General features: G+C 45.9%; 2 protein-coding genes across 2 annotated transcripts; both read right to left on the bottom strand.

Moving 5' to 3' along the window:
• Window positions 1-7,524: 7,524 nt before the first annotated feature.
• On the bottom strand, window positions 7,525-15,462 carry LSM11 (LSM11, U7 small nuclear RNA associated; the record flags this gene model as incomplete). The annotated part of the gene is made up of 4 exons (XM_080699371.1): window positions 7,525-7,935; window positions 8,375-8,458; window positions 9,882-10,021; window positions 15,045-15,462. 4 exons carry the CDS (start codon window positions 15,460-15,462, stop codon window positions 7,525-7,527), a joined length of 1,053 nt encoding a protein of 350 aa, XP_080555497.1.
• Window positions 15,463-18,724: 3,262 nt separating this feature from the next.
• Window positions 18,725-25,607, bottom strand: THG1L (tRNA-histidine guanylyltransferase 1 like; the record flags this gene model as incomplete). Its single annotated transcript, XM_080698625.1, has 6 exons — window positions 18,725-18,889; window positions 20,072-20,179; window positions 22,014-22,102; window positions 23,216-23,385; window positions 24,597-24,773; window positions 25,417-25,607. The coding sequence occupies 6 exons, from the start codon at window positions 25,605-25,607 to the stop codon at window positions 18,725-18,727; spliced, it is 900 nt and encodes a 299-aa protein (XP_080554751.1).
• Window positions 25,608-27,117: the final 1,510 nt, after the last annotated feature.

Genomic DNA, 27,117 nt, shown 5'->3' with positions numbered 1-27,117 from the left:
CTTCTTCTTCTTCTTCTTCTTCTTCTTCTTCTTCTTCTTCTTCTTCTTCTTCTTTCTTTTTGGTGTTACTGGGGTTCCTAGAAACCCTTCTACCTCCGGGTTACACTCCCAGACACCAATTTTTTATATTTTTATTTGGAAACAGGGTCTCTTAAGCCAGCGCGGCTGGCTTTGAACCTGCGCGATCCTCCTGTCTCCGCCTCCCAAGCGTGGGGATTACAAGCGTGCGCCACCACACCTGGCTCTCTTTTGCTTATTTATCTCATCTGTCTCTCTTTCTCCCTTTTTTGTACTAGAGTTTGAACCCAGAGGAATTCTACCTCCAATCTACACCTCCAGAACTTTTTTTTTTTTTTTTTTTGGTGGTACTGGGGTTCCTGGAAGCCCTTGAACCTCCGGGCTACACTCCCAGACCTATTTATATTTTTATTTGGAAACAGGGTCTCCTAAGCCAGCGCACGTGGCTGACTTCGAACCTGCACAATCCTCCTTTCTCTGCCTCCCAAGTGTGGGGATTACAAGCATGCGCCACCATGCCCGGCCCCCCAGAACTTTTTAAAACCCTTTTTTAAATTTTGTCTTGTTTTGAAACAGTCTCGTGAAGTTGTTGAGGCTGATCTTGAGCTGTGGTCCTCCCATCTCAGCCTCCCAAGTACTGCGTCACAGGAGTGCACCAACACGTCTGCCCAGCTGAGTGGCTCTGATCTTCCATGTGCTCCTGCCATGGCTGCCCACCTTGCCACAGGTCTGAAGCACCAGGACTTCCAAAACTGTGAGCCAAAGTAAACCTCTTCTAAGTCGAGTATTTCGTGTATTTTGTTACAGTGGCAGAGAGCTATCGCAACTAGAGCCTTAGTTATTCCTTCTGGTCATTATTTCACAGACTGTATTCTGCTTCACCATAGGCTGCTGAGAAGCCAAGCTTGAGGCAGGGGAAGTTTGGAAGGCCTTGGCATGACATTCTAGGAGATGGACTGGCACTATCCCCCTTTGGCTGTCTTTATTATATTATTAAAATCACAGGCTAGTCTCTGTTTATTATACCTTTCCCTCTGACTCAAGGCCTATTGGCTTACAGTCTTGGAGTGGAATCAGTTCTGGTCATAGAATCCTAAGAGGGCTGCAACCCTCATTAAAAATATTCTTTCAAGTATCAACATTGGGTGGGACTGAATTGTTTCAAAGTGACATGGTTGTTAAGGAACAACTGCTTCAATTCAGTCCCTCCCACCCCCAGGGGCCATCTCTTGTCAGTAGATGGGAAGAGGATGGCGGGACAAAAGTCTTCTGTGTAGAAAGGATGGATCCCAAGCCCATCATGGTGGCACATGCCTATAATCTCTGTGCTTGGGAGGCTAAGATATCCTGTCTCATAGGATCACAGGTTTGAGGTTAACTCAGTAACCTAGGGAGAATCTGTTTCTAAGTAAAAAAAAAAAAAAAAAAAAAAAAAAAAAGGTCTGGGGGTGTAGCTTGGAGGTAGAAGGCCCTTGGGTTCAATCCTCAGTGCCACACACACACACACACACAGAGGAAAGGTCCCGGTTGTGATAACAGTAACACTTATCTAAAACCGTGGGCACTGGAAAACCTTTTTCTGTACTCTTCTCCAAGCACATTTATGACCCAAAAGCCATTTGTCAGCCTTCCCGAGCTTCGAATTATGAACACTCAACACTGGAAGGAAAGCCCCTTATTCCCACATGGGTTGATTATAGGAATCTTACTTTGATCATCTCACTTGGTTCTGGTGAACATTTAACTATGAATTGCGTGACAGGTCCTTTTGGAACCTCTCCTTAGGCTGTTTTCTTTAGCTCACTGCCACCTAGTGGTAGCCTAGCAAACTGAAAGTGCTTCATTACACCCACAGAGAGAATGCTGGGCAAGGACTTTCTGGTTCCTTGCCACCCTTAATGGATGTGTGTCATCCTACTGGCCTCTGCTCCCTTGACAGTGTCCACAATCACTGTACATTCCACATGTCGAGCTGACACATGACTATTTTCATCAGAAGTCTCTGAGATACAAAACAAATAAGCAAAGATCAGACCTGGAGCTTGTGGTCTTGTCTCCTCCTCCTCCACTGTGCTGGTCAGAAATTTCAGGTAAGTGGGCTGAGCCCACATGAATATATCCTTTAAAGTGGGGAACACTGTTTTGTCTCTACAGTAAACTTGAGGTTTCCCTTCTTAAGAATCAACGTCATTTTTATTTGTTCACCTATAGGGAGACTTAGTTCTGGAAGTGCACAGAAAAGATGAAATAACAATGTGGGTTTTGTTGGGCAGCTCAGCATCCTGCACATGTAGAAAGAAGAGCTGGTGGAAAGTCTCCATGTTTCTGGCAGCATATAAAGAGGAATTAGGCAAATGTGGTCAAGCACTCAGAGGGGGGCAGGATCGATGTCGATTCCAGCAGCTCAGGAAGAGAATGGATTAATGCTGGAGAGCGCAATAAATTCACAGGGCGATCACCCTTGCTTGGGGCTTGAAAGATAGAACCCATTGTGTGGGCCAAGTACTTTTTTAAGCATGAACCTCAAATAATCTTGGGGAGAAAACTACTTTGAGAATGGTGATCTCTATGTGTGTTTTTGGTAGAGAAAAGGCACAAGGTTAACAATAAAGCGACTGCAGAAGGCTTCAGATGTCTTAACTTTGACATCTCTTGGAAGTGGACTGCCCTGACTCCCTCCTGGCTGTCCCCCAAAACCAAGAGAGACAAAGAATCCGGTACATTAATACAATCATATTTATTACAGTTTCCAGACTCCATATGACACATACCTAAAACGGAACATTGCAAACTTGGTGTTACTAGCAGCAATCCTTCCTCGACAGGAAGGGTTTCAGTTAACAATTAGGAGTACTAGAAAGAGGGCATTACAGTCATGGTTTTTCTTTTAGCAGCTGGTATAGGAATACTGAAACTATAAACACATATCATCATCCAGCTTTAGCCTTGTCTAAATAAACATTAATAAGTCACGGTGCAGAGGGGGAGCCCCAGGTTGTCAGATAGACGCTGATGTCTTCAGACGTCAACATGGAATAAGCAAATCACTTTTTAACACAATGCTTACATCTGCTTCACTGTTAGGACAACAGAAAAAGGAGCGATCAGCTGCCCTAGGGCCTTGCTCGCATGTGCAGTAGGATAATCATAGCTTAAATAATACCCCTGAAAATTTCTCAGGCAAATTTTCACAGCTCGAAAAACATCACATCAGACATAATATCAGATATTTGCTCCAAAAGACCCAAAATCAAAAGCAAATGCCATGTATTGGGAATAGCTTTTATAGCTTTCCTAGGGGACAGTTCCCATCTTTTCAGAGAGTGTTTTTTTAAAGGAGCGGCAACTCTGGTAGCTTATCAAACTGCTTTTTATTCTAAATAAATAAAAGACCAACTGAAGGCCTCAGGTATGCATCTTCTTTCCCTAGATCTTCCAGCCATCCAAAGCCATTTCTTGACAGAGAGGTTTCATTTTTATCAGAAGAGGCAAGAGAACTTAGAAACATTTGAAAAATACTCAAAACACAGAGAGTAAAGAAGGCCCAACCCTTCTTCAGAGGCCAGAAAACTGTGGCGGGAACCCCAAAGGCTTGACTTAAACCCATCACCTGAATCTGTCAGAAAATAACAAGTCTGCCCACCTTGCAACAGGCCCAGGTACGATGCTTTTGCTTTACAACCACTGAGAGAGGCCTTTGGGGAGAAGAGAAACAGACTGATGAACACAGGCTACTGAAATGGGGCTGGAGGCATTCTATAACTAGCATAGGAAAAGAAAAATTAAAATGGCTACAAAATGATTGTATTTATACCATGATACTCTCCTCTTACATGAACCTTGACCCTTCCACAGTAACATTTCATTCATTAAAAAAACACATTAAGAGTGGAAAGCTTTGGGGCAGCACCAGTGACAGCTAGCTGTCTTTGAATCCTTTTAATTTTTTTTTCTAAAGGCAAAGTGTAGAGAACACTTAAGAAGCAATTTACTGAACCCATTCTGTTTCATGATTTTGCCCATTTGGCTGCCATCAAAGTAGTGCAAATAGAAGTACAAATACGCACTCTATTAATTTACGTTCCTATCTTTCTTTTTCCTCACAGACTTCCGTGACGCTCGTGAGGATCAGGGGCAGCCTGAGGCCCACGTCTCCACAGGTACTGCTTGGCTTTTCCACCACGAGGACAGACGGAGCTGCTCCTGATCTGCCAACAGCCCAGAGTGGGGATTCCGTGCACCAGCACCTTAATGTCGGCGTCTTCAAGGCTTTCCGGCTTGAGGTGCGCTGCGCTCACAGAGCGAGGTGCCGACTATCCGCAGCCTCTGATCATCAGGCGGTTCTGGAGGACTCACGGACGCTTCCAACTCACCGAGGTGAACAACCTCGGCTCAAGCGCCGCGGGCGGGGAGCAGGGCACGTCTGCGCAGAGCGTGGTGCGTGGAGCGGTCCTGGTGTGCAGCCCGCTCCGTCTCCGAGTCACTGTTGTTGTCCAACCCAGCCAGACTCTCCTGAAAACGCCTCACCAAGCACACAGGCGTGTCCTGTGAACGGTCTTGCAACACACTCCTATGTCTAGAGATCGCTGTGAAGGATCAAAGTTGAAGGTTCAAAGGTAAGTTACCTCGGACCTCTGGGGAATCCCATGGACCAGTTTGGCTTCACTCCAGCCTGGCAGGGCCTCTCAGCTGAGTCCGGAGTGAGCACCCAGTGCTCGATTGCTACTCTCCCCTTTCCTCCTCCTGAGGAAGACTTCGGTTATGTCCACAGCAGCGTTTTGTCTAGTTATGTATTTGTGACGCTGGGGCTTGCACCTAGGGCCTCAGGCATGCTCCACACTTGCTCCACCGCTGGGCCAGGCCTCTGGCCACCACAGCAACTTACTACAATGACCTGTGTGATCACATTTGTTGAGCAGCAGTACATTATTAGGACCTATTTTTTTATTTTTTGAAAATAATTCCAATAATAAAGAAAAGGCAATAATTTCTAAAAATTGGCTTCTCTAAAAACAGTTAACACGCTTTGTACAAAATAGCACACTTACTAGATAGTTTTCATTCCAGAATCACTGTTCAAAGAAAACAAAAAAATGAGGGCTACACAGCATATAAGATAGACTGCACACGGTATAAAAATGCCTTTCATAGCCAGAACTGCCATGTTGGGGAGGAAATAGTCAATCAACCCTCATATGGATAGAAGAACATTATACATAAACATAAAAACTGGCATTAAATATTAGGTTAGGTAAGATTCAGCCAGGCACTGGGATGAGTGGACACTGACTGTACTCCTTCTGATTACAAATGTCTACATCATTAGGAAAAGAGCTTGTGGCTGAGGGACAAGAGGGCAGACAGAGGACGAGACGGAGGAAACGGACTGGCCGGGAGAGTCCGCAGCGCTGCCCGGTGACGAAACAAGACAGCTACCGACTTGGGAAATAAAGGGCTTTGACCACACCAGTTAGAAGAGGATTTAGACGGACCGATTTCAAAGGTAAGTGTTGACTTGAGTTTGTAAACTGGAACCTCTGTAACTTTACAGTGTCTGATCTGGCTCTAGAATATACTTTGACAAGCAGTTAAAAATAAAAACAAGCAACGAGAAAACAAAACAACAAAAAGCTTCCACAAGTTCCTCTTTGGGGATATGTCCTTTTTAGATGCTCATTCTCCCTTTGGTACCATCATATAAACCCCTTGAGAAGTTCAAGGGGTTCTTTCTGATAATTATCAGAAAAATGTGGGGGCTGGGATATGGGGGGAGCAGCCAAGAAAGGTCCCTCTCCTCTTACAGAACACGTGCCTAAGAACCTCCACTGTCCCCCCGGAAGGAGCGGGATGTGGACAGCCGTTCCTGAAGTTCTCTCTGCCTCCTGGTGATTACACGTCCATAATATGACACCTAGGAAGACTCGTTTCTTATATAGCACCTGCCTTGCTCTAAGATGTAGAATTCTTACAGAGCTATGAAATAGATTTTGTACAGATTATTCATGGCACTTAAACATGTTTAGAGGCTGTACAAGGCCTGCTTTAAATTCTTCGTCACAATGCCCCTGTGAGGTAGGTGTCTAATGGGGGAACTGAGGCACAGAGGGGTTAGATCTGCCCATCGTCTGCTAAGCCAAAGTCCGGCTGGCAGCACAACCAGGCGTCCTGGCTCCCTCAACTTCATTCACCTTGTTTCTCAGGAGGCTTTTCTAAGTTAGGTAGCAAATACAGCAGGGGAGATTGTCCTTTTCATGCATTTTAACTAACCAGTTATTTCTTATTTTCACTTTGAACATAAGTTATCTAAGATAAAATAAACATAAACTAAGAAAACAGAAGCATCAATACTGCCTAACAGTCTGTGGCGAGATGCAGCCTATCCTGCACTGGTGACTGAGATAGAATGTAGTACTATAATGATGAGGAGTGGCCTCAAGCAGGAGCAGTCGTGGGTCCTGCACTGCTCCTCTCACTCAGCCCGGCTGTGAGTACGGTGTCCATTTACACAGCACCCACTGGACTTTGCAAAAACCTCTTTGGCCGAACGCGAGGGAATAAAACCACTACCCCTGCTTCATGGTCAAAGCATTCTGAAAGATATTCTACACAAGGCCAGCCCCACCTGGAAGGGGCTCAACCATGTGACGTGTTACGAGTTCATGAAGAACTCTTTGAAGCTAGGTAGGAAGGGCACAGTCTCTTGCCGTAAAGCTGACAGGACAGTTCACACTACATCCGGAGGGCAATACCACAGGGTACATGCACTAGCGCCATGCCACAGAAGTCAGAGAGAAGGACAAGAAGCCACCACACAAGCATGTAGAGTCCCATCTGATGTGCCACTTGCAGAGGGTGCCTCTGGCAGGGGAGATGGATGGAGTCCTGCATTCCCTTCCCTAGTGAGGACAGGCTTCAAACAGCGTCCACTGCTGGCTGCTCTGAGCACAGCACTCCTCTAAAGTTCACTCCTGCACGAGGTGGGAACTTTCCTCAATCATTTCATTTCTTGATGAGGAGAGAATGGCGGAGGGCAAAATTCAGCGGTCAGTTAGACGCGGGTGCAGGGCTCCAGGCAGTTTACACTCCTGCTCTGAGAACCACATTCCTGAGTCCTCAGGGCACCCGCTTTGAGAAACAAGACCATGGTGTTTGAGACGGTTTTCCTCTATGGTCTCTGGGAGTGAGCGCCCCTCGTTCCTGTGCCCCCTTAGTCAAATGGAAGAGCATGTATTTGGCTTGGGCATTAGAAGCAGACCATGACACCTAACTAGATGCCTGCACCTGCGCATGGCTTCTGCCTCAGCACTGACTCAAACGCCCGCCGCCCCAAGGCCTGTCCTCCCCTCGGGCTCAGCCTCCAGAGGCCCGAGCCCGCTCTGCCTTCTGCGTGTGCGGGACCAGAGGGGGGCATTCCAACTCAGAGTGTCACTGGGATACTAGGTATAGCGGAGTAGTAATTCATGCACTTTATTTCTAAAAAAACAAGCCCAACTGAGGCTGAACTGGTTACTGTGCAAGATGAACCAGCAGGACATTCTCTCCTCGAATGAAAATTTGATTTATGTGTCGAGTGAATACCTGCTGGTAATCCACCTTGGGCTTGCGCTTTTTCTTACGGGGCTGACCCCTGGAAAGGGTGGTGGCCCTAGAAAAGGTACCTCCTGCACTGGACTCTTCCGTCCGTGTGGTCCTCCCTGACAGCTCTGACCTGGACTCGTCCCTCGCAGATGCCTGCAGGGAAGAAGGGACAGAGCGGGAGCGCCTGCGGGAGCCCCGGTCAGTGTCTCCTCTTCCCCACACTGAAGCCACCTTCCAGGTGGATGTCTGGGAGTATCTGGAGAGAGTGGAGTCTTCAACGGCAGACCTAGAATCAGCTTCTTTCTTGGAGGAATCTTGAAGTTTCAGCCGATCAAATAGCTGTAAGGAAAGCAGGGATAAATATTAGCCTTCTTTAAACTTTCAGCAACCATTTAAAAAAAAAAGGGAAGGGGGGACAGACTCCTTAATTATGTTCTATGCACACCCTGCATTGTACTTTTTAAAAAGCTAGCAATGATTTTTCTGATTCTAGCCCAAACTCAGATAAATTGATAAGTATGTTAAGAGAAAAGGCACCTGCTTGTTTCTGTGATAAAAGGTGAAAGATCTAAGTCTTCTCAATGGTAACTTACTGCTCCAACATGGGAAGCCCAGATGCATGTGAGATTGGCTGGAAGCAGGCGATAAGAGACTAATGAAGGCCCTGGTTTACAGAAAGAGGGCTTCCCTCTAGCACGTCCTGGCCGCTGGGCTCAGTGAACCTAATTCCTGACCTAAATGCAGGCTGGGTATTCAGAAAGTCGGAGGAACTGCTCACCCTCGTGAGAGTCAGTGGAGATTCCCGCTCATACGCTTTGCCTAGGGCAGGTTTTCGGTAGGTCTCATCCACATCCGTAAGTGCCTAGAGAAACAGCCCAGAGGGGGGAAAAGGAGGCAGAATTTTAAAATATTAATTTTATACCTTTCAGGGGGAAAAGGCAGCATAGTATCTACTTGTAATAAACTTAGACTTAGCAAGTGTTTCAATCTTGGGCATAAGAAAACAGTAATTCCTGGTATTCCCTGCACAGGATTTCCAAACTGCTACCGCCATTTTAGAAGATGAGTTTCTATTATGGCTGCTAAGGGCCTCTGTAACTGCCTGGTAGAGGCTCTTAAATTTCAGTTGTATATATGTCTAGGAAGCTTATTAAAATCCAAATCCGGGTCTACTCTCTTAAGGATGCTGATTCAGTGGGCATGGGATGTAGCCCAAGAACCTTTTGTTTAAGACAGAAACCCCAAGTGATTCTGATGCAGGGCAGCTGTTGGCCACAACTCTGCAAACACTACCACCTTTTCACGCTTCTCAGTTTCCACATATGTGGCAGCAGTGGACAGAGATCAACCAGGGTCACATGGAGAATTACTGTGAGTTCTCATCACTGAGATCAACCTCACAGGACAACTGTCAGGATCTAATGAGACTGTACAACAGAAATTTACTCTGAAAAATGTAAGTCACCCTACAAATAAAAGCTCAAAGTCGTTGTCGTCTTCTTCTTCTCCTTCTTCTTCTTCCTCTTCTTCTTCTCCTCTTCCTCCTCCTCCTCATTATTGTTGTTGTTGTTGTTGTTGTTATTATTATCATTATTATTATTATTATTATTTTGTGGTACTGAGGATGGAACCCAGGGGCATTCTACCTCTGAGTTACACCCCCAGAACTATTTTTTAGTATTATTATTATTATTATTATTATTATTATTATTATTATTATTTTGGTGGTACTGGGGTTCCTAGAAGCCCTTCTACCTCTGGGCTACACTCCCAGACCTATTTTATATTTTTTATTTGGAAACAGGGTCTCTTAAGCCAGCAAGGCTGGCTCCGAACCAGCGCGATCCTCCTGTCTCCGCCTCCCAAGCGTGGGGATTACAGGCGTGCGCCACCACGCCCAGCTAGTTATCTTATTTTTGAAACAGGGTCTGACTGAGTTGTGAAGGGCCTTGCTAAGTAGCTGAGGCTGTCCGTGATGCTGCCAGGAATGCCGGTAGTACTCCCTTACCACAGATGTGACAATCAAAAATAATCCCCAGACATTGCCATATACCTCTGGGCAGGAGGGAAGAATAAACCTGTCCTGGTAGAGCACCCACTGCCTTAAAGAAGAAGAAGAAGCAATAAAAATAACTTTTTGTTGTTGTCTAAGAGTGTATAAAGATTAAGTTTTTCTGAGAATTATTCTGTAGGTTTTGCTTAATAAGGTTACTCAGGTCCTTTAGACAAATTAAAAGACTTAATCTCCAGTAGGTTCTTCAGCCTCTTTAAGAAAAGTTAATTACCATGTTCCAGAACTTGTCAAACGCAACAAGGAAGCCTGTACAGACGCCCCGAAGTCCCTTGAAAGTGCGGATGTGAACATTCACCTTCACCCCCTCCCGGATACAGCGATGGAGTTCACCCAGGGGGCTGCCTTCGTGCACTGAGACGAGAAGAAAGTCAGACTGGTAAGAACGTTTGCCTGCATTCCCAGAATTAACAGCCAGGGCCACCCAGCCACAGCCTGTAGGATGAGACCACTCACAGTGACAACTCACTTTCAGAACTTAAGGACCAGCAGCAGCACGTCACGGGTAGTAGAGCCAGCGCACACTGAAGTGGAACCAGATTCCAACAGAAGATGGGTAAGCCATAGCATGGATAGCACCTAAGCATCCCACCACCTGGGCACCCCTCAACCTGTGATGTCCCGGAGTCTACGATGGGCCATCATTTAAAAACTTTTGCAGGCACAAAAAACACATCAGGTTAATGTGCACATCAGAAGTTAGACTCTTCTCATTGCTGTGCTTCTGGACCACGTTTTCAGCATAATTCTCATAAATGACACATATAGCTTGGGCTCTCAAGAACTAAAAACCTTGTTCACATGTTTGAAGGAAATGAAGTGTAGCACATCTGCCTGTAAGCACGTGCCTCGCTCTGGAACAGAGCCGATCTGGGCTGCCCCGTGCACACGGTCTCTGCGGTGGCTAGGACCTGACGCATATCATTTGTACATAGGAGGGCAAGGGCGGCCTGTATGCATTACTTGGTGGTGCAAACGGCACCTGCTCAGCACCTGGCTCCTCTGAGGTCCCTAATAAATCATGGGATAAGCAGTATGACGATTCAAAAGAAGACTGACTAACGGGACTGTAAATTTTCGCTTGAGTGTCAGTGTGTGGTGCTAGGGATTGTACTCAGGGCCTGGTGCGTGCTAGGCAAGTGCCCTACCGCGGAGCTCAAGTCCAAGCTGAAGTTGATTATCTCTATTACTTTTAAAGTATTTTTAATACTTTTGTTGGTGTATTATAGTCTCACATCATAATGCAAATCACAATGATAATGTCATGCATGCACACAGCAGACAGAGTCCAAGTTGTTCACGCCGGCCATGAACTTGCAGTGTTCCTGCCTTGGCCCTCTGAGTAGCTACTGGGATTGCACGTGAGCTCCACTGCACCAAATCCAAGTTTCAGTTTTTATGGTGAGGGAGCCCTTCTCAGAGCTTGAGAACAGGGATGGAGTTTTAAAATTCTCATGTTAACTTTGTTCTCACAATATTCTGGCTTGGATATATATAATATCCCAAAGAATCTCCCCACAGGTGCATACAGTCAGTTTTTGTCCCCAACATTTGCAAGGCAAAATTCTTTAGACAGTATTTGTCATTAACCGTAAAGATTTTTTTTTAATCTTTTGTTTTTTGTTGCATAAGAGAGGACAATCCTGTGCTTCTGTCTGGATCACTGAGCTGGCTCCTCTTGACTGTTACTTTATCCCTCATTCATGAGTTGGAATGTAAATGGTGGCCATGATAAATGAAAGAGGATACACTTGGAAGAAAACGACTTAACAGATGAGAAGTAGGAGTTTATGTCAGATTGAAAATTTGGCAGTAAGTATGGTAGGAGGCAGAGTGGCAGAAGGAACAGGAAATCCTTGGTCTGACATTTATCATCTATCTCTGTTCTAGCAATGTTTCAAAATCCTTTGAGCCCTTGATAAATAAGGGTGTACGTGCACATGTGTTCATGTGTGTGTACCTACGTACATCTGTATATGTGCCACAGGCTAGATTAAATCAGGTCTTACCGACTTTCAGGGTATCATAATTAGTGTGCAACGTTGGTGAGTAACTTTTTCCTTCCAAGTACAAGTTTCTTCATTGATAAAACAAGGTTAGACTAATTTCTAGACTAATTTCAGGAATGTGTCTCCGTAATTCATTCTCTTAGAAAATGATTACAATGTCTCGATGATTCACTTTGCCTACAAATACACACTGCCCCCTGCCTTCCAAACATACCTGTTTCTACAAATAGTGAAAAGACTAATCTTTTTCTAATTTGAAGAATAGGAATATTACTATACTTACCCCTCCCCCACTCAAACACAGAGAAAGGGCCATTGTGATTGAATAAATGGCAAATTCAGGTATTTTGGCTCTTACTTCTGTAATTCTTTCTTCATCCCCTCTCCCCAAGATTTAACGAGGTGTAATTCCTGAGAGCATTTCTCTCCTTGTGGGATCAAAAATACAACACTTGCACCAACTATGAGAGCAAACCGTAAAGAAAAAAAAAATTGAGCTCCCCATTCTAAATCAGTATGCACATTTTCTTTCACAGCCGTCTATTGGACAGATTCCAACCAAGTATGCGCCAGGCTTCTAAAACTTAATATGGAAAAAGAGCATATGACTTAGACTTGAAGAAAAGTATTCCAAAATACAAAAAGTGTTCCGTCTGTGCTGCTACCACTCTTGGGCTACACCTTCCCGAATCCAGGTCAAGTTTAGCCACCCCTTCTTTCTCCTTGTTTGTGACCATGACTATATTCAGACAACAGATTCTCAAGAACTAAGACCTGTCCTGTCCTGTGCCTTTCCATGCCACATTCAGCCCGGAGCCTCATCAGATGACCAGCCTCCCAGCTCTCCCAACTTACATGCGCAACATTATTTTCATTGCTGCTATTATTAAGCAGTGCCAGGGCTATGCACGAACTGGGCCCTCTGGTAACTTTTCACACACTCTCAATTATCCTTCACAACAATCCTATTACTACTAACAGGACTATTACTTCATCCCAGTTATGGCCAAGGAAACAGGCTCAGAAACATTTAAGTGGTGGGTGGGTGTTCACGGTCACGAGGCCAGTGAACAGCGAAGCAAGCCTCAGTACGGGCAAGTATGTAACATACAGCAATCTGACTTGGGGCTTTTAATTATGACAGTATATCACAGCAACCCACAATAGCCGTGACCTTGAATGTTTATTGAAAACTTCCCTGTTTACTAGGGAACATGACTGTTTTAAATGCGTTAAACAACTGACTCTTTGCCAGGACAGGTAGATGTTGTGACTGTTTTCATTCGACAGGTGAGGAAATGAGGCCTTTGAGTGTAAGTAATTTATTTGCCTTGTGCAAAACAGCTGGAAGCTGGAGGAGCCAATGTTTGAACCTAGGCTGACTACACATTTGTCAAAACTCACTTTAAGAGGTTGAGTTTTGCTACATGTAAATTACACTGCATAGGCCTGATTTTTTTAAAAAATTTATTCTCCTCGCCGGGCGTGGTAGCGCACGCTTGTAATCCCCGTGCTTGGGAGGCGGAGACAGGAGAATGGTGCAGGTTAGAAGCCAGCCTTGCTGGCTTAAAAGACCCTGTTTAATATGTGTGTGTGTGTGTGTGTGTGTGTGTGTGTGTGTGTGTGTGTGTAATAGGTCTGGAGTGTAGCCCAGAGTTAGAAGGGTTCCATCCCCAGTACCACCAAAAAATAAAATAATTCTCAACCATGCCCATCCTTACCACCTTCCAGACCTAAATCTTAGCTCTTACAGAACTCTAAGAAAGCCAATCCTTACCCCCTGCTTCTCTTCACTTCCTGAAGGTCATCAACTCTGTGACGTCAGTCCCCTCTATCATGGTACACCCAACTGTTTCCAGTGCTAAGATTAAAATTCTCAGTGACTAGGGCACATTCTCTGAGATCTTGACTCCAGGCATATATTTCATCACAGAAAGAGGACAAAGACAGACTGTCTCACACTGGCACACACTGATAAAGTAAAGCTAAAACCACCCACCATGGTAGACACGTTTCTTTCCTTAGACAATCTTGGTAGTAAAGCAATAACTGATACAAATGGAAATAAATGTTACCATTGGAGACTTGAAGTGCATTTCCACAACCAAATAGTAGCAAAACACACAGATAAAATAAGGCCCCCCAGACTGCTCTAGTTTTAGGAACATGTACACTGTCTTTGCAGTTACTGCTGGGCAAGCCAGCTAGAATAAATCCTAGCTTAGGCAGAGATGTCTAGCATGGTAAATTACCCAGCAAAGATACCCGGAACAGCACACAGCTTTTCAGGGCGCTTCTCTCTTAATAAACGAATTTCTAGGAATGAAGCAAAACAGTCTCTTGCCAAGCACAGCCCTCCACTCACAAGGAAGTTATTTAATAATGTAACAACTTAATTATCAGGATACAGATGCTTTGAATGGCTAAGTAGGTCATTGTGTTCACAGGGCAGATGTCAGAACTGCCTGCCATATGACAAAAGATACATCCCTGGGCTGTTTTTATTCCATTAAGACAAGACTTAACTCACACATTAGAACCTCTGCTGTGTGCAGCTTTACTCTAAAGGTCTATTAGGAAGCTCCAAGAAATTCCCCCGTACCATTTACACCTTCAGAACTTAAAATAACCCGTGCATATGGAAATATGAACCCGACAGACACAGTCCTGCACCCGGCCAGGCAGTGCCTATAAAACAGCGCCTGTCAGAGGCATTCCTGTGCCTGCTGCATCCCCTCCCCTGTGATGGAGTAATGCGAACCAGTATCTATCAGGACTCTGCAGCCCTTCTCGGCTGGCTCACCGCGCCCAGAACGAGCTGCCACGTCCTGTGCGGGGATTAGGAGCCGGGGTCTCCGGCGCTCTCAGAACAGATCCTCCGCACTTCATCTGGCCCCCAACCCCACTGGCCACACACTCTCGAGACCGCCTCCCAGGGGCTGCGCTCCCCAACTTCTGTGCCCCCAGGGCACCTCCGCGGTCCCCAAGACCTCCTGTCACTTCTGCAAACCCATGCTGGCCCCCAGCAAAATACTTCCAAACCCTACCATCTCTTAAGACCCCCCCCCACCCCATCATTCCTGCAGACCCTGGGTGTAGGCTCGGCACGCCCCTGCAGACACTTCCCTGGACCCCATTCCTTGGCAGACCTTTCGGGTGGCTGACACAGCCTTACCACGCCCCCGTGCGGCTCCCGCAGACCCCCGGTGGCCCCAGGAGACCCTCCCGGGCCCTCCCCCGTGGTCACACCCGGGGCATGGCTGCAGGGCGGCTGCAGGGGCCCCAGCGACCCTCCCCCGCGCAGCCCGGCCCGCCTCGCGGGGCACGCACACCCCGGGCAGAGCCCCTCCCGCCCGCCCCCGACTCACGGGGCATCCTGGTGAGCACGTTGCGCGGCGCCCTCCGGCCGCGCCCGGGCCCCCGCCGCGGCGCCCCGCCGGCCGCGTCCGCGTCCTCCTTGACCACCATGAGGCGGCGGAGGCGCTGGATGCGCTCGGGGTCGGGGGCGGCGGCGTCGGGGCGGCGGCGGCTGCGGCCCGAGGGCCCGGCGGGGGCCCCCGCGCCCCGCGCCCGCCCGCGCCCGCGCCCGGCGCCCCGCAGGAAGCTCTCGTACTCCGCCAGGTTGTTGAAGCAGGGCGCGTTGGGGTAGGGGATGGGCGGCAGGCGGGGCGCGTACAGCGCCAGCAGCGGGTCGAAGCTGTCGGAGCTGACGTCCAGCCGCGGGCTGGACGCGCGCGCGGGGCTCCCGGCGCGGCCCGACCTCGCCCCCCGCTCGCGCTCCTCCATGTTTGAAAGGCCCGCAAGCCGAGGCCCATGGGAGGGAGGAAGGAGCCGCGCCGCCAGAGGGCGGCACTGCGCAGCCGCGGCGCGGGCCCGCACTGCGCAGCCGCGGCCGCCGGGGGGCAGCACGGCTCCGCGATGGGCCGGGCCGCACTGCGCAGCCGCGGCTGCCTCGGGCCGCGCCGCTCCGCGCCGTACTACGCAGCCGCGGCCGCCGGGGGGCAGCACCGCTCCGCGCCTGAGCCGCACTGCGCAGCTCCGGCCGCCTGGGGGCAGCACCGCCCGCCCCCCCCCCCCCCCCCCGCACAGCCACAGAGCACCCTGAAATGGTTCACGCTGTCCACAGGTGCTTCGCCTGCACCAGTGCACTGTTTCCCCACCCATATCGTTGGCACTTTGGGTGTTACAATATCCCAGATGGCCCAGGGTGGAGCCCAAGGTTGGCATTTTGCATCCCTGCTCACTTTCCTGTAGCCGGCTCCTAGCTGGAGGTAAAGGGCAGGAAGAGGGCAAAGGCTCAACTTGTTTTCCGGTGTTGCTGAGGGGTAGGGTGGGGTTGGCGTGCCTGGGCTCAATTTAGCCTTATTTAGCAGTTTCTGTTTTACTGGCCCATCTGAAATGTGAGAGGAACAACCTTTCTCATAGGCTGCACAGTAAAAGCACACGTTGGTCGTATTAAGTAGACAATGGAACTGCGAAGGACAGGTGGATCCCAGTCCTCATTTCCTTTACTCCCCGAATAAGGACATTGGCCATAAGACTAAAGAGACCCAAGTATCCAAGAAAACTTTCTATCGCTGATTCCCTAAGCATTGCTGCGTAACTGGAGAAAATGAGTCCCGCAGAAAGGATCAGTACTTGTTACTCTGTAGTATCAGAGAAACATTCGGTTGGTATTACAAGTTTCCCTCTCCTGCAGGGTCAAGAAGTTTCCTATCACTGTTAAGCCACAGACACTACTCTCCTGACTGCAGCCATTCTCCAGGCTGCTCTCAACTAGCATCAGCTCAACTCTAAGGTTATGTCTTAGTTTAAAACTTGGAAAGGTAGCCTAAGAGAGTGATACTGTAGTGTACCTTAGGAGCAAGAAGAAAATTCAGATAAAACTGAAATACACACTGGGATGAGTAAGTACCACCACGGAGCTAACCACCAAGCAATGGCCCCTAGGTCTCCTTGTGGCACTGGTGGTAAGCTCAGTTTGCTACTTTAAAACCAAAACCAAACCAAAACTCAGCTGCCCGCAATGAATGAGTACCTGTACCCAGATCCGATGACAAGTCTTTATGGTAACTCAGAAGACTCACACAAAGCACAAATTTTCCCTGGGTAGTTTGGTTTTAAATATACTTTAGTGCCTGCTTGCCCATACTTAATATGAAATGCTACCAACTTACCATTAAAGCTGGCAACCGAGGACTGCATTAGCTCATTCCCTCACACAGCCTATGGGTATACTGAAAGCCTGTTTGCTCAAAGTGCTGTGTATAGACCCATTCGCATCTGAAGCCTTTGGCATTAAAAATCAAATCGCTGAGCCTTTTTTTTTTTTTTTTTTTTTAATGAAAAAGCCCTCGAAGGTACAATTTTGTGTGTGTGGAGCACTGGGGATTGAACCCAAAGGCATTCTATCTCCAAGCCACACCCAAGTCTGATTTTTTTTTAAACTTGGAAATCTCACAAAGTTGCTGAGAGCCTGCCTCCCTAAATTGCTGAGGCTGGCTTCAAAGCTGCGATTCTCCTGTCTCAGCTTCTCAAGTATTGGGATTCCAGCAAATATCCCATGCTCGGCTCAAAGGAGCATTTTAAATGCACATTCCAAGTAAACTATTTTTTTTTCTCACCCAGAAGTCTGTGAACCTCTTCTGTGTTTAGAGTACTTGTCTCGTAGCTAATTCAAACACGTACAAAAAGTTAGATTCATATATTTGTATAAAAAACAAACAAGTAGGCCAAGGAAGTGGATATCTTTACTTTTTTTTTCTTCCTTCAAAGAGACTTCAGCAATTGCCAAACACGAGATGTATCTCTTATTTCTGTGGCGTGGGGAGAACAGGAAGGAAAAAAACTGGCATCAACAGATGGGGTGTCAATTACTGAAGGATGGGACCATCCGCTGCTCTCTCAAAAATATATTTTCCTCTTGACTATAAATTCAGAGCTGCAAGACCAGGCACTGGAACATGAGCTGTCTCTTAATTAATCCCTAATGGAGCCAAACAATCTTTCCTCCAAGATATGAGACAAGGACGAGAGGCCATGTGCTAGCCTCCCCCTCGGAGTCCAGCAGCTTGGCAACTTCCCATCCCCACCGGGCCATGCCAGGTGGAGTAATTAAGACCGCAGCCTCCTGCTACCTGGGGCCCCGTGGGGGTGTTGCCCTCTCTGCTCTTGAATCCAAATGTCATTGTTCTGGCTATGAAGAGGCTACTTGAGAACCTTCTCCAGGAATTCCAACAGGAAGGCGACTTTTAAACGGAAGCATCTAGAGGAGGTGGAATAGGTGTTTCTCCATCCTCACTCGCCGTCGCACGGTTTCTTTTCTCTCATATATACACGTATTTATCTCTCACAGATCCCTCCTACAAAAAGGGCTAAGTGACTTTGGAAACTATGTCCCTGGGGAAATGAGGGTGACCGTACTGACAACTGCATACAACCAACTCATGGACTGTGTACACAAGAGTGCCTCAGCTGCTCCTCTGTTCAGCCAAGGATGCCAACTGGAGACTGCCACAAAGCCCCGAGCCTCCCCTGGAATTCCTGAGCCCAGAGGCATCATCAAGCAGGCATTAAGCCAAGCATTTGCCTTCAGGTCTGCCCAGGATGAAAGCAGGTGCGTGGGCGGCAGGGGTGAGATTTTCAAAGTCACTGGGTTCCCTGGTTAAGTACAGGTGGGTGAGAGTGAAGTCTGGGCTCCTCTTCTATTGGAGGTGAAAAGAGCTGACAGGTTTTTGTAAGACTTATGCCACAATCTAAAAATGATTCATCCCACAAGGCTTCTTGCCTTATAAAAATAGTACCACGATTTTGGGGGGGAAAAAAGAACAGAAAGAAATCATGTTCCAACATTGCAAAAAAAAAAAAAAAAAAAGTGTTCTGCTGAGCAGACAAGATGCACCACTCCCAACCATCCCCTCCTTCTCTGTTGCCTCCCATCCCGAGTCACGCCTGGCAGCGCTCTGGTGGGAGGAGCACGAGGGCCACCGAAGGCCAGGAGACCGGGAGGGTCTTGCACAGTCCAGCACTCCAGAGCAAGAACAGAGGGTCAGCTGGCTTCTTCATCGAGGATCTCTGGATGTTCCTTCCAGAAAGCATCCCCGATGACATCGCAGTGCAGGGGCACGGGCCTGCTCCTGGTCCGGGTCACGGCCATCTTTTTTCCTTCCATTTCTATTGGCAGTTTAACTTCTTTTGTTACCACTTCATCCACCTACGCATAAGAGGTAAAGCAGTTACCCTGTTACAAGTGGGCTTGGGAGAAAAGGGTAGATTTGGAGGACGTTCATTTTCATAGATATACATACATATATAGATAGAAATATGAATAGATAGATCAACATGCACGAACTTCTTTATTTTAAAACCGGGCATGGTGGTACACACCTATAATCCCAGTACTTGGCAGGCTGAGACAGGACGATTGCAGATTTGAGCCCAGTGTTAGCAACCTAGCAAGACCCTGTTTAAAAATAAAAAATCAAAGTGGGCTGGGGTGTACCTTGGAGGTTGAATGCCCCTGGGCTCAATCCCCAGTGCCACACACACATTAAAAATTAATACTACATTTTGAAAAGTGATCTCTCTGGAACAAAGGGGGGATTTCATGCTTCTCATTAGCAATGACTATAGATTAAAGTTATTTCTCTTCTCTCAGCTGCATTAAGAAGTATCCAAGTCTGTGCCAAAGAACAAATGTGTTTTGAAAATACTAATGAAGGAGCTGGAGTTGCCAGTAGAATGACTGGCTCCCAAGGTACCCTTCAGTAGCTGAAAGCATTTCAGGAAAAACTATTTGGCATGGGAGGAAATGAACTTAGGGAGATAATTATGCCCGAATGCCGTTAGAGTGAATACGGGCAGAATTAAGGACTCGGGTGAACGTACTTACTCATTACAGAATATGAAGGCTCTCATGAAATCTCTAAGTGACAAAACCCTTATATACAACACAGGACAAAATGCTCACATACAGCATCTTTGGTGCTTCATACTACAGGTGTCAAGGGATGGACGGGGCATTTAATACTATCCAGCGTGGAAGAAAGTATTTTGTAAGTGTTCCACCAGTGCAAAAATCCTTGTATCTTTACTGAACCTTTTGAAAAGGGGTCATCTGATCTGGGGAGAGCTTATGACCCAGATAAATAAGCGCACAATTTTTTAAATTCTGTGACTCCACATATATCCACTTATGGGAGACCCCAGACCATGACTAGCTGACTGGCCAGCTGAGAAGCCAAACTAATAATCTACAGCATCTCCTTCCAGAGGATCCAGCTTAAGAAAGCAGCTGGAGTCCTATCAGCAGACAGGTGGCAGGCGGGACACAGCCGGGCGAGGCACAGGTGCTTTTCCCTGACTGCCATTTTTTCTTTTAACAGAACAGCATTACCTTCTGCCATACCAGCACAGTCCCTTTCCTGTACATCAGCGGCTCGTTATTGTAGTTGATGTTGAATTCAGAAAACAAAATCTCATTCTTATCTGCTGTAAGAGTTCCCTGAGAAAATACAGAGAGATACAAAAAGCTTTGAATGTCTTTTTTCTCCCTTAACGCTCCTTATCCATTCTAAACTTCTGCAACTAAATCAAGAAATAGAAGAGTTTTATCAAACATTTAATGAATTTCCACTTGAAGAGAATTTGAAATCTTATTTAGATGCCTATACTCCTAAGATATTCTTCTTTACCAAACAGTGGTTTGATGTATTAATAATATTAGAGGTTGAAGGAAATAAGTGATTCAGTGTCTAGTAGATATTAGGTACTTTATGTTTATTTTCTTATTTGATCATCATATCAGCTCCTTTTTTTGGCAATTGAATCCAGGGGCATTCTACCTTGCAGCTACACCCTCAGCCCTGTTTTTTATTTTAAAACAGGGTCTTACTAAGTTGCGGAGGGCCTAAGTAGCTGGGGCTGGCTGAGAACCTGCAATCCTCTTGTCTCAGCCTCCTGAGTACTGGGATTACAAGTGTACGCCACCACGTCTAGCCCATCTCCATTTTAAAAACCAGAAAACTGAAATTCAGATTATACAGTGACGCATCGTGGCACATGCCTGTAATTCCACCTCCCTGGGAGGCTAAGAAAGGAGGATTTCAAGTTCAAGGCCAGCCTGGGTAACTTAGCAAGACCCTGCTCAGAGAGGAAGAGGAAGAAAAAGGCTGGTGATGTAGCTCAGTGCTGGCCTGGCCCGTGTGAGGTCCTGACTCAACCCCTAGTATCACCATCACCAAAAACAAAACAGTTATACAAACTGCCCAAGCTTGAAGGTTGTCTTTATTCTAGAAGAATCAAAATCTGAACCAGAGATGGGCGTGGTAGTGCACGTTTGTAATTCCAGTACTTTAGGAGCTGAGACAAGAGGATTGTAGCTTCATGGCCTTAGCCATTTAGCGAGACCTCGTTTCAAAATAAAAAATAAAGTAAGGCTGAGAGGTGTAACTCAGAATACAATGCCCCCGGGTTCAAATCCCCACTACCACCAAAAAAAAAAAAAAAAAAAAAAAAAAAAAATTTAAAAATTTAAAAAAATAAAAAAAATTGAACTAGTTTCTTTTAAACTCGATATACCTACTGGGATTTCTACTTAATATGCCTACTAGTAAACGAGTATTTCTATTGTTACAGTGTATAACTCTTGGCAAACATTTGTTGAATAATTTGAATGTCCTAGGCATTATATTAGGAGCTGTTAAAACATATTACCTCATTTCAGTCAGTCATCCTATAAAGTAACCCGGTTACCTCATAAGAAGAGCCAGTATTTATAAAGTATTTACAATATTCTTCCTACTTTCTATGTGTGTTCCATGCATTATGACATTTAATTCTCACCATAAACCTATGAGGTCAGAACTATTATTTTCTACATTTTATTTATAAAGAACTAAGAAACAGGGTAAAACTAAACAGAAACATGATTTGAGTATGGCTATTTGGCGCCCAGAGCTGGGACTCTTGGGTTCCAAACAGAAAAGATGACAGCAGCCAGGAAGGGAGGGCAAAGAGGGAGAGGCCTGGCAGACCAGAACACCAGCCCTGTCCAAAGAGGACAGCCACGGCACAGCTGCAGCCAGCTGTGTACAGGTGCAGAGGCAGAGCCAGTTACTACTGAATCCATGCCAGCTGAGAACTCGGAGGCTCCTGGAGAAGCAGTAACTCATCCAGCCTTAGAGAGCAAGGATGCAGCAGAGCGGCTACTATGGCCATTTTTATATTCTGGACTAGTGGAAGCTGCAGAAGAACGTACAGGAACAGTAGAAAAATGTTATGGGAAACACCACAGGAAACTGTCCCTGCTAAGTATGACTGCAGTAAGAGTTCTGTACCTGTAACCTCTCTTGGGCTTGTACCGGTGTTAGTCCAGACTGTTGAATAAGTGCCCAGAACACCGTATTATAAAGATTATTGATGTGACCTGGTAGGGGAACAAAATGGTGATGTTTAGTGACATGTACGAAATCCATGCTTAGTATCATACTTCAAGGACAACTAGAGGCCCACCTGTCTCTTCTTTAAAGAGAGCCGAGAGGCACTTAATGACTTGCCCGGAGTCCTACCCAAGGCATAAAGAGGGGAAGGGTAGAATCCTCTTTCCTGACGGTAGTTTTATGTGGTCTTTCTCAATTAAGCCTTACACAAATCTGTCAACTTACATCTTAATCTTAGAATACTTTCAAAGTTACTTGATTTACATTTTTCCAATCTCTTTTCCAGTTCTTCTGACAAAAGCAAAATATACCAAATGAGTAAAAGCTCCATAAACATCACCCCGACCATGTAAAGCAGGGGTCACAACTCCAATGGCCACGGCGGCTGGTAAGAATGAATATGGCAAAGCGGTGGGCGGCACAGGGGACAACAGGACTGGTGGAGACTGTGGGGCACGCTGCCTTGAGTGTGCAAAGCTGCACCGTGCAGGCTCTATCCAACACGAAGTGGGAATACAGTACTGGCACATCTTTTGATTAAAACAAAAAAACAGCCAGGCGTGGTGGCGCATGCTTGTAATCCCCAAGCTTGGGAGGCAGAGATAGGAGGACTGCGCAGGTTCGAAGCTAGCCGTGCTGGCTTAAGAGACCCTGTTTCCAAATTAAAAAAAAAAAAAAAAAAAAATATATATATATATATATATATATATATATATATATATGGGTCTGGGAGTGTAGCCCAAGGTAGAACGGTTTCCAGGAACCCCAGTACCACCAAAACAAAAAAATAAAAAAAAAGAGAGAGAGAGAAAATAATGCTGGCTTGGAGGTAGAATACTCCTGGGTTCCATCTCCACTAACACACACACACACACACACACACACACACATCCCATCCCACCCCACCCCACCTCACCCCAGAAAACCCAGAGATAGAATTTGGATAGGAAATCTCCTAATTATTCAAATATTTCTGACTAATTTAAAAAAAAGCTTTAAGTACTGCATTCCACACTAAATCCATGTGAGTCACAACTGTATTAGACTGATGCCTTTAGTAAATGGAATTGCTGATGGAACGTGTTTATGGTGCCACTTACAATCTGCTTGCCGCCAGCTGAGGTAGTCCTTTAAAGTCTGGTTGCTAGGATACAACACCACTCTTCCATCAAAGCCTGGGGGATACAGAAGGGGCTGGTCCTCAAAGTAATCTCGCCAATAAAACACAAAGCTGGAGGCGAACTGGGAGGTCACGTGAGTCATGAACTTGCTTACAAATGTGAGGAACATTGGGTGGAGCCAGAAAAGAGAAAATGTATGATATTAGTTCAACACCATGATAGGGCCTGTGGGTGCTACAGAGAGATTACACAAAGTTCTTAGTGAGCCGAGAGATAAAACACATTTGGAAAAAAAATGAATATTCCAATTATATATTTAAAAAACATTTTTTTCAATACTTGGGATGGAACCCAGGGGCATTTTACCTCCGAGCGAAACCCCCAGCCCTATTTTTTATTAAAAAAAAATTCTTTATTTTGAAACAGGGTCTCACTGAGTTGCAGAGGGCCTCACTAAGTAGTAGCTGATGCTGTCCACAAACCGTGATCCTTTTGTCTCAGCCTCCCAAATGCTGGGATTACAAGCATGCGCCACCATGCCCAGCTCCAATTATATATTTTAAATGAAACGTGCCTCTCTTTCCAGCCCTGTTATTCATTAATATCATATTTTCCCATCACATATGATTTAAATTTATGGTTCAAGAGGTTTTTTGTCTTTTATATCATTTTTAGTCTTGGACCAAAGGAAGCCATTGCTTTAAAAACATACCATTATATGACTGGTTTCCTTTGAGAGTTTCAAAATAATTGTCATATTAAATAGCATATATTTCTATTTTGTACTATGCTCTTTCTTAATTAAAGGTTTAAATAATACTTCCATGCATGTAGACTTCGACACTGGCTATAGCCAACCTGTGAATCATTAATACTGCTTTTTTTTGGTGGGGGGGGGTACTCGGGATGGAACCCAGAGGCATTGTACCTCTGAGCTACATCCCCAGCCCTAATTTTTTTTTTATTCTTTATTTTGAAACAGGGTCTCACTGAGTTGTAAAGAGCCTCACTAAGTAGCTGAGGCTGGCTGCGAATGGTGATCCTTCTATTTCAACCTCCCAAATGCTGGGATTACAAGCATGCACTACCACACCCAGCTTTAATGTTACATTTTTAAAAGTTTGTCTAACTGTCCAATGCTAAGCCAGTCTGGAAGCTAAGATGATGGGGCATGGGGGGGGGGGAGAATAAGATAGCAGAGTGCTCAGATATCATGCGGAAGATTGACAGTCTACATGGAAAATATACATTTACTCTGCAGTTGCTCCCCAGAGACCATCTGTAGTTGATGAGACAAGATAAACAGAAAAGCAAGTGCAAGTAGGAAGTGTTCTGTAGAAAGGAGGGAGTCCATGGATACCTGGCTCTTCTCTTAAACCACTTGCTTCTCCGCTTGAACACAAAGCTGTATTCGTCACTCTGTCCATACGCAATCACGATATCCTCCAGTTCCTCCATTACGGTCTGGGCACACTTGGTCATCAAGTGGAGGGCACGGCTGTCATTAGGCTTTGCAAAGTTGTGCTTTTCAGCAAACCTTCGCAGAAGAAAGAAAAGCGGGGAAAGGATGTGGATGGAAGAGGCTTTGTCACTAACAACATGGACCACAGAGTGAGTTCGTAAGGAAGATACTGTAGCAGCACTAGGAGGTACAATCGGGTCTATTTCCTTAAGAACTTTTTTTCCCCTTGCTCTGACCAGTAGAGAAAAGGGAAAAGTACTTACCTCATTCAGTTGTTCTAATAAAATGTAATTATACCTAGCTCCTATTAAATGCTCAAGAAATGTTAATTATAACGATTATCAATAAAGTGGCCCTTCTTAAAAAATCAAACTTCCATTTTTACTTCCTTTCTCCCTTTTTTCTTTTTTTGGGGGAGTGGGGGTGGAGAGGGGCACCCTACCTCCAAACTACACTCACAGCCCTATTTTTATTTTTTAACAGGTTCTCATTAGGTTGATGACAGTCTCACTACTTGCTGAGACTGACCTCGACCTTAAGATCCTCCTGTCTCAGCCTTCCAAGTACAGGATTTACAGGAGCGCGCCTTAGCCCGCACGCAAGGGGACGCTCAATACTGAGCGCTCATTGGCTCCCGCGTTACCCCGGTAACCACGGCAGGGGGTGTGGACTCCCCGGAAGCGCGGCGCCCAGTGCGGCCGGAGCCGCGCTGGCTCACCGATGGAAATTCCTGCCGTCCAGTCGCACGACCACCCAGCAGTGAGGCAGGCAGGTGTCGTCGGCCTCGAAGTCCCGCACGTACTCAAACTTGCTTTTGGCCATGGCCGCCCCCAGTCTCAGGAACCGTCTCAAAGGGACGTAAGTGGCGGCCAAGCAAACGCGCACCTTCCGGGCGCAGGCTGCCCACATGCTCCCCGCGGAAGGAGCGGCCGGCTGGCCCCGCCCCGGAAGTCCGCGTCTCTGCGAGGCCGCTCTAGCCCGCGGAGGTCGGCGGCTCTCTCGCCTCTCCTCCCGCTTAATTTAAGGAGCGAGGGTTACTCTCCTCGTTCTTACTCTCGCCTTTCTACTCCAGTCCTGGGATAAATCAGCCTCCCGAAGTTTTAAAATCTTCATCTCCGACCAAGTTTGAATGTGTATTTTTTTCCTCTTTCAAATTAGCACTTATTTGGCATACATCAAATTAATACTGTATAGTTCCTACCCCCATCAAAGCATGTAGATGGTTCCAGTCTGTCTCTGTGTGTCTAAGTTTGTTTAAAAAAGGAACACATCAAATTTAAATCCATCACCTATGCAATTTTGTTTTTTCGTAGAGCCTGGTAATTCTAAAAAGAAAAAATAGACAGTATTGCAACATATGGGTGTGATGATTTAACTCAACTTCTACACCAATATTTACTATCTCGTTTCCACATAACAATATAACTCATATTGGTGTGCTACTTTCATTCATTATAAAGCTCAAGTTCATTACCTATTTACATTGTATTTTTCTCATTCTCAATGAAAATATTCAAACAATATAAACAGGTAGTGAAAAGTATCTCTCACTGACTCGTAACTTGACACAATTAAAGCATTTATTGCTATCAGTTTCTGGTATATCTATCCAGAAGATTGATAAATCTGTATCAATGTGGGTATGTGTATATATCTCCATATTAATACCACAAGTAGTAGCTGTCATCTCCTTTGATGCACACAAGTTCAGAAGGAAGCAGGGAAGGAATTGGTACTTTTTGTGTGTGTGTGTGTGTTACTGGCAATGGAAGCCAGTGGCATTCTACCTCCGAGCCACACCCCCAGCCCTATTTTTTAGTCTTTATTTTTGAAACAAGGTTTCACTGAGTTGCAAAGGGCCTCGCTCAGTAGCTGAGGCTGTCTGCGAATCGCAGTCCTCTGGTCTCAGTCTCCCAAATTCTGGGATTACAAGCGTGCGCCACCACACCTGGCTGGTACTTTCACTTTAAGAAATATAAGTACCAAAGACAAAAAGTAATTTAAGTTCATAGGTTGAATATGGGATAGAGGCAGGACAAGCCATAATTCCATGACATACTATCTTTCCTTTTTTTTTTCATTTACAGAAAACATCAGTTTTCTGTAAAAAATTGATGTTTTCTGTAAATGATTATTTGTTACTTTTTTACTTCCACAACTTCTCTCCAAGCTTCCACAACTTGTCTCCAAGACCAGGAGACAGTCTGACCTCCTTACCGGGCATGGTGGTAAACACCTGTAATCTCAGTGCTCCAGAAGCTGAGACTAGAGGATTGCAGGTTCAAGATCAGCCATAGCAATTTAGACTGTCAGTACCTAGGGAAACCCTGTTTAAAAACAAAAACTAAAAAAGCTGGAGGTATAGTTTGGAGGTAGAATGCTGTTAAATTCAATCCCCAGTGCCACACAAACATACAAA

This window comes from Muscardinus avellanarius, assembly GCF_963383645.1.
Source record: "Muscardinus avellanarius genome assembly, chromosome: 7".
In the NCBI taxonomy this organism is placed as follows: Eukaryota; Metazoa; Chordata; class Mammalia; order Rodentia; family Gliridae; genus Muscardinus; species Muscardinus avellanarius.
Note: the sequence above shows the minus strand (reverse complement) of the source record. Positions and strands in the feature narration are given on the sequence as shown.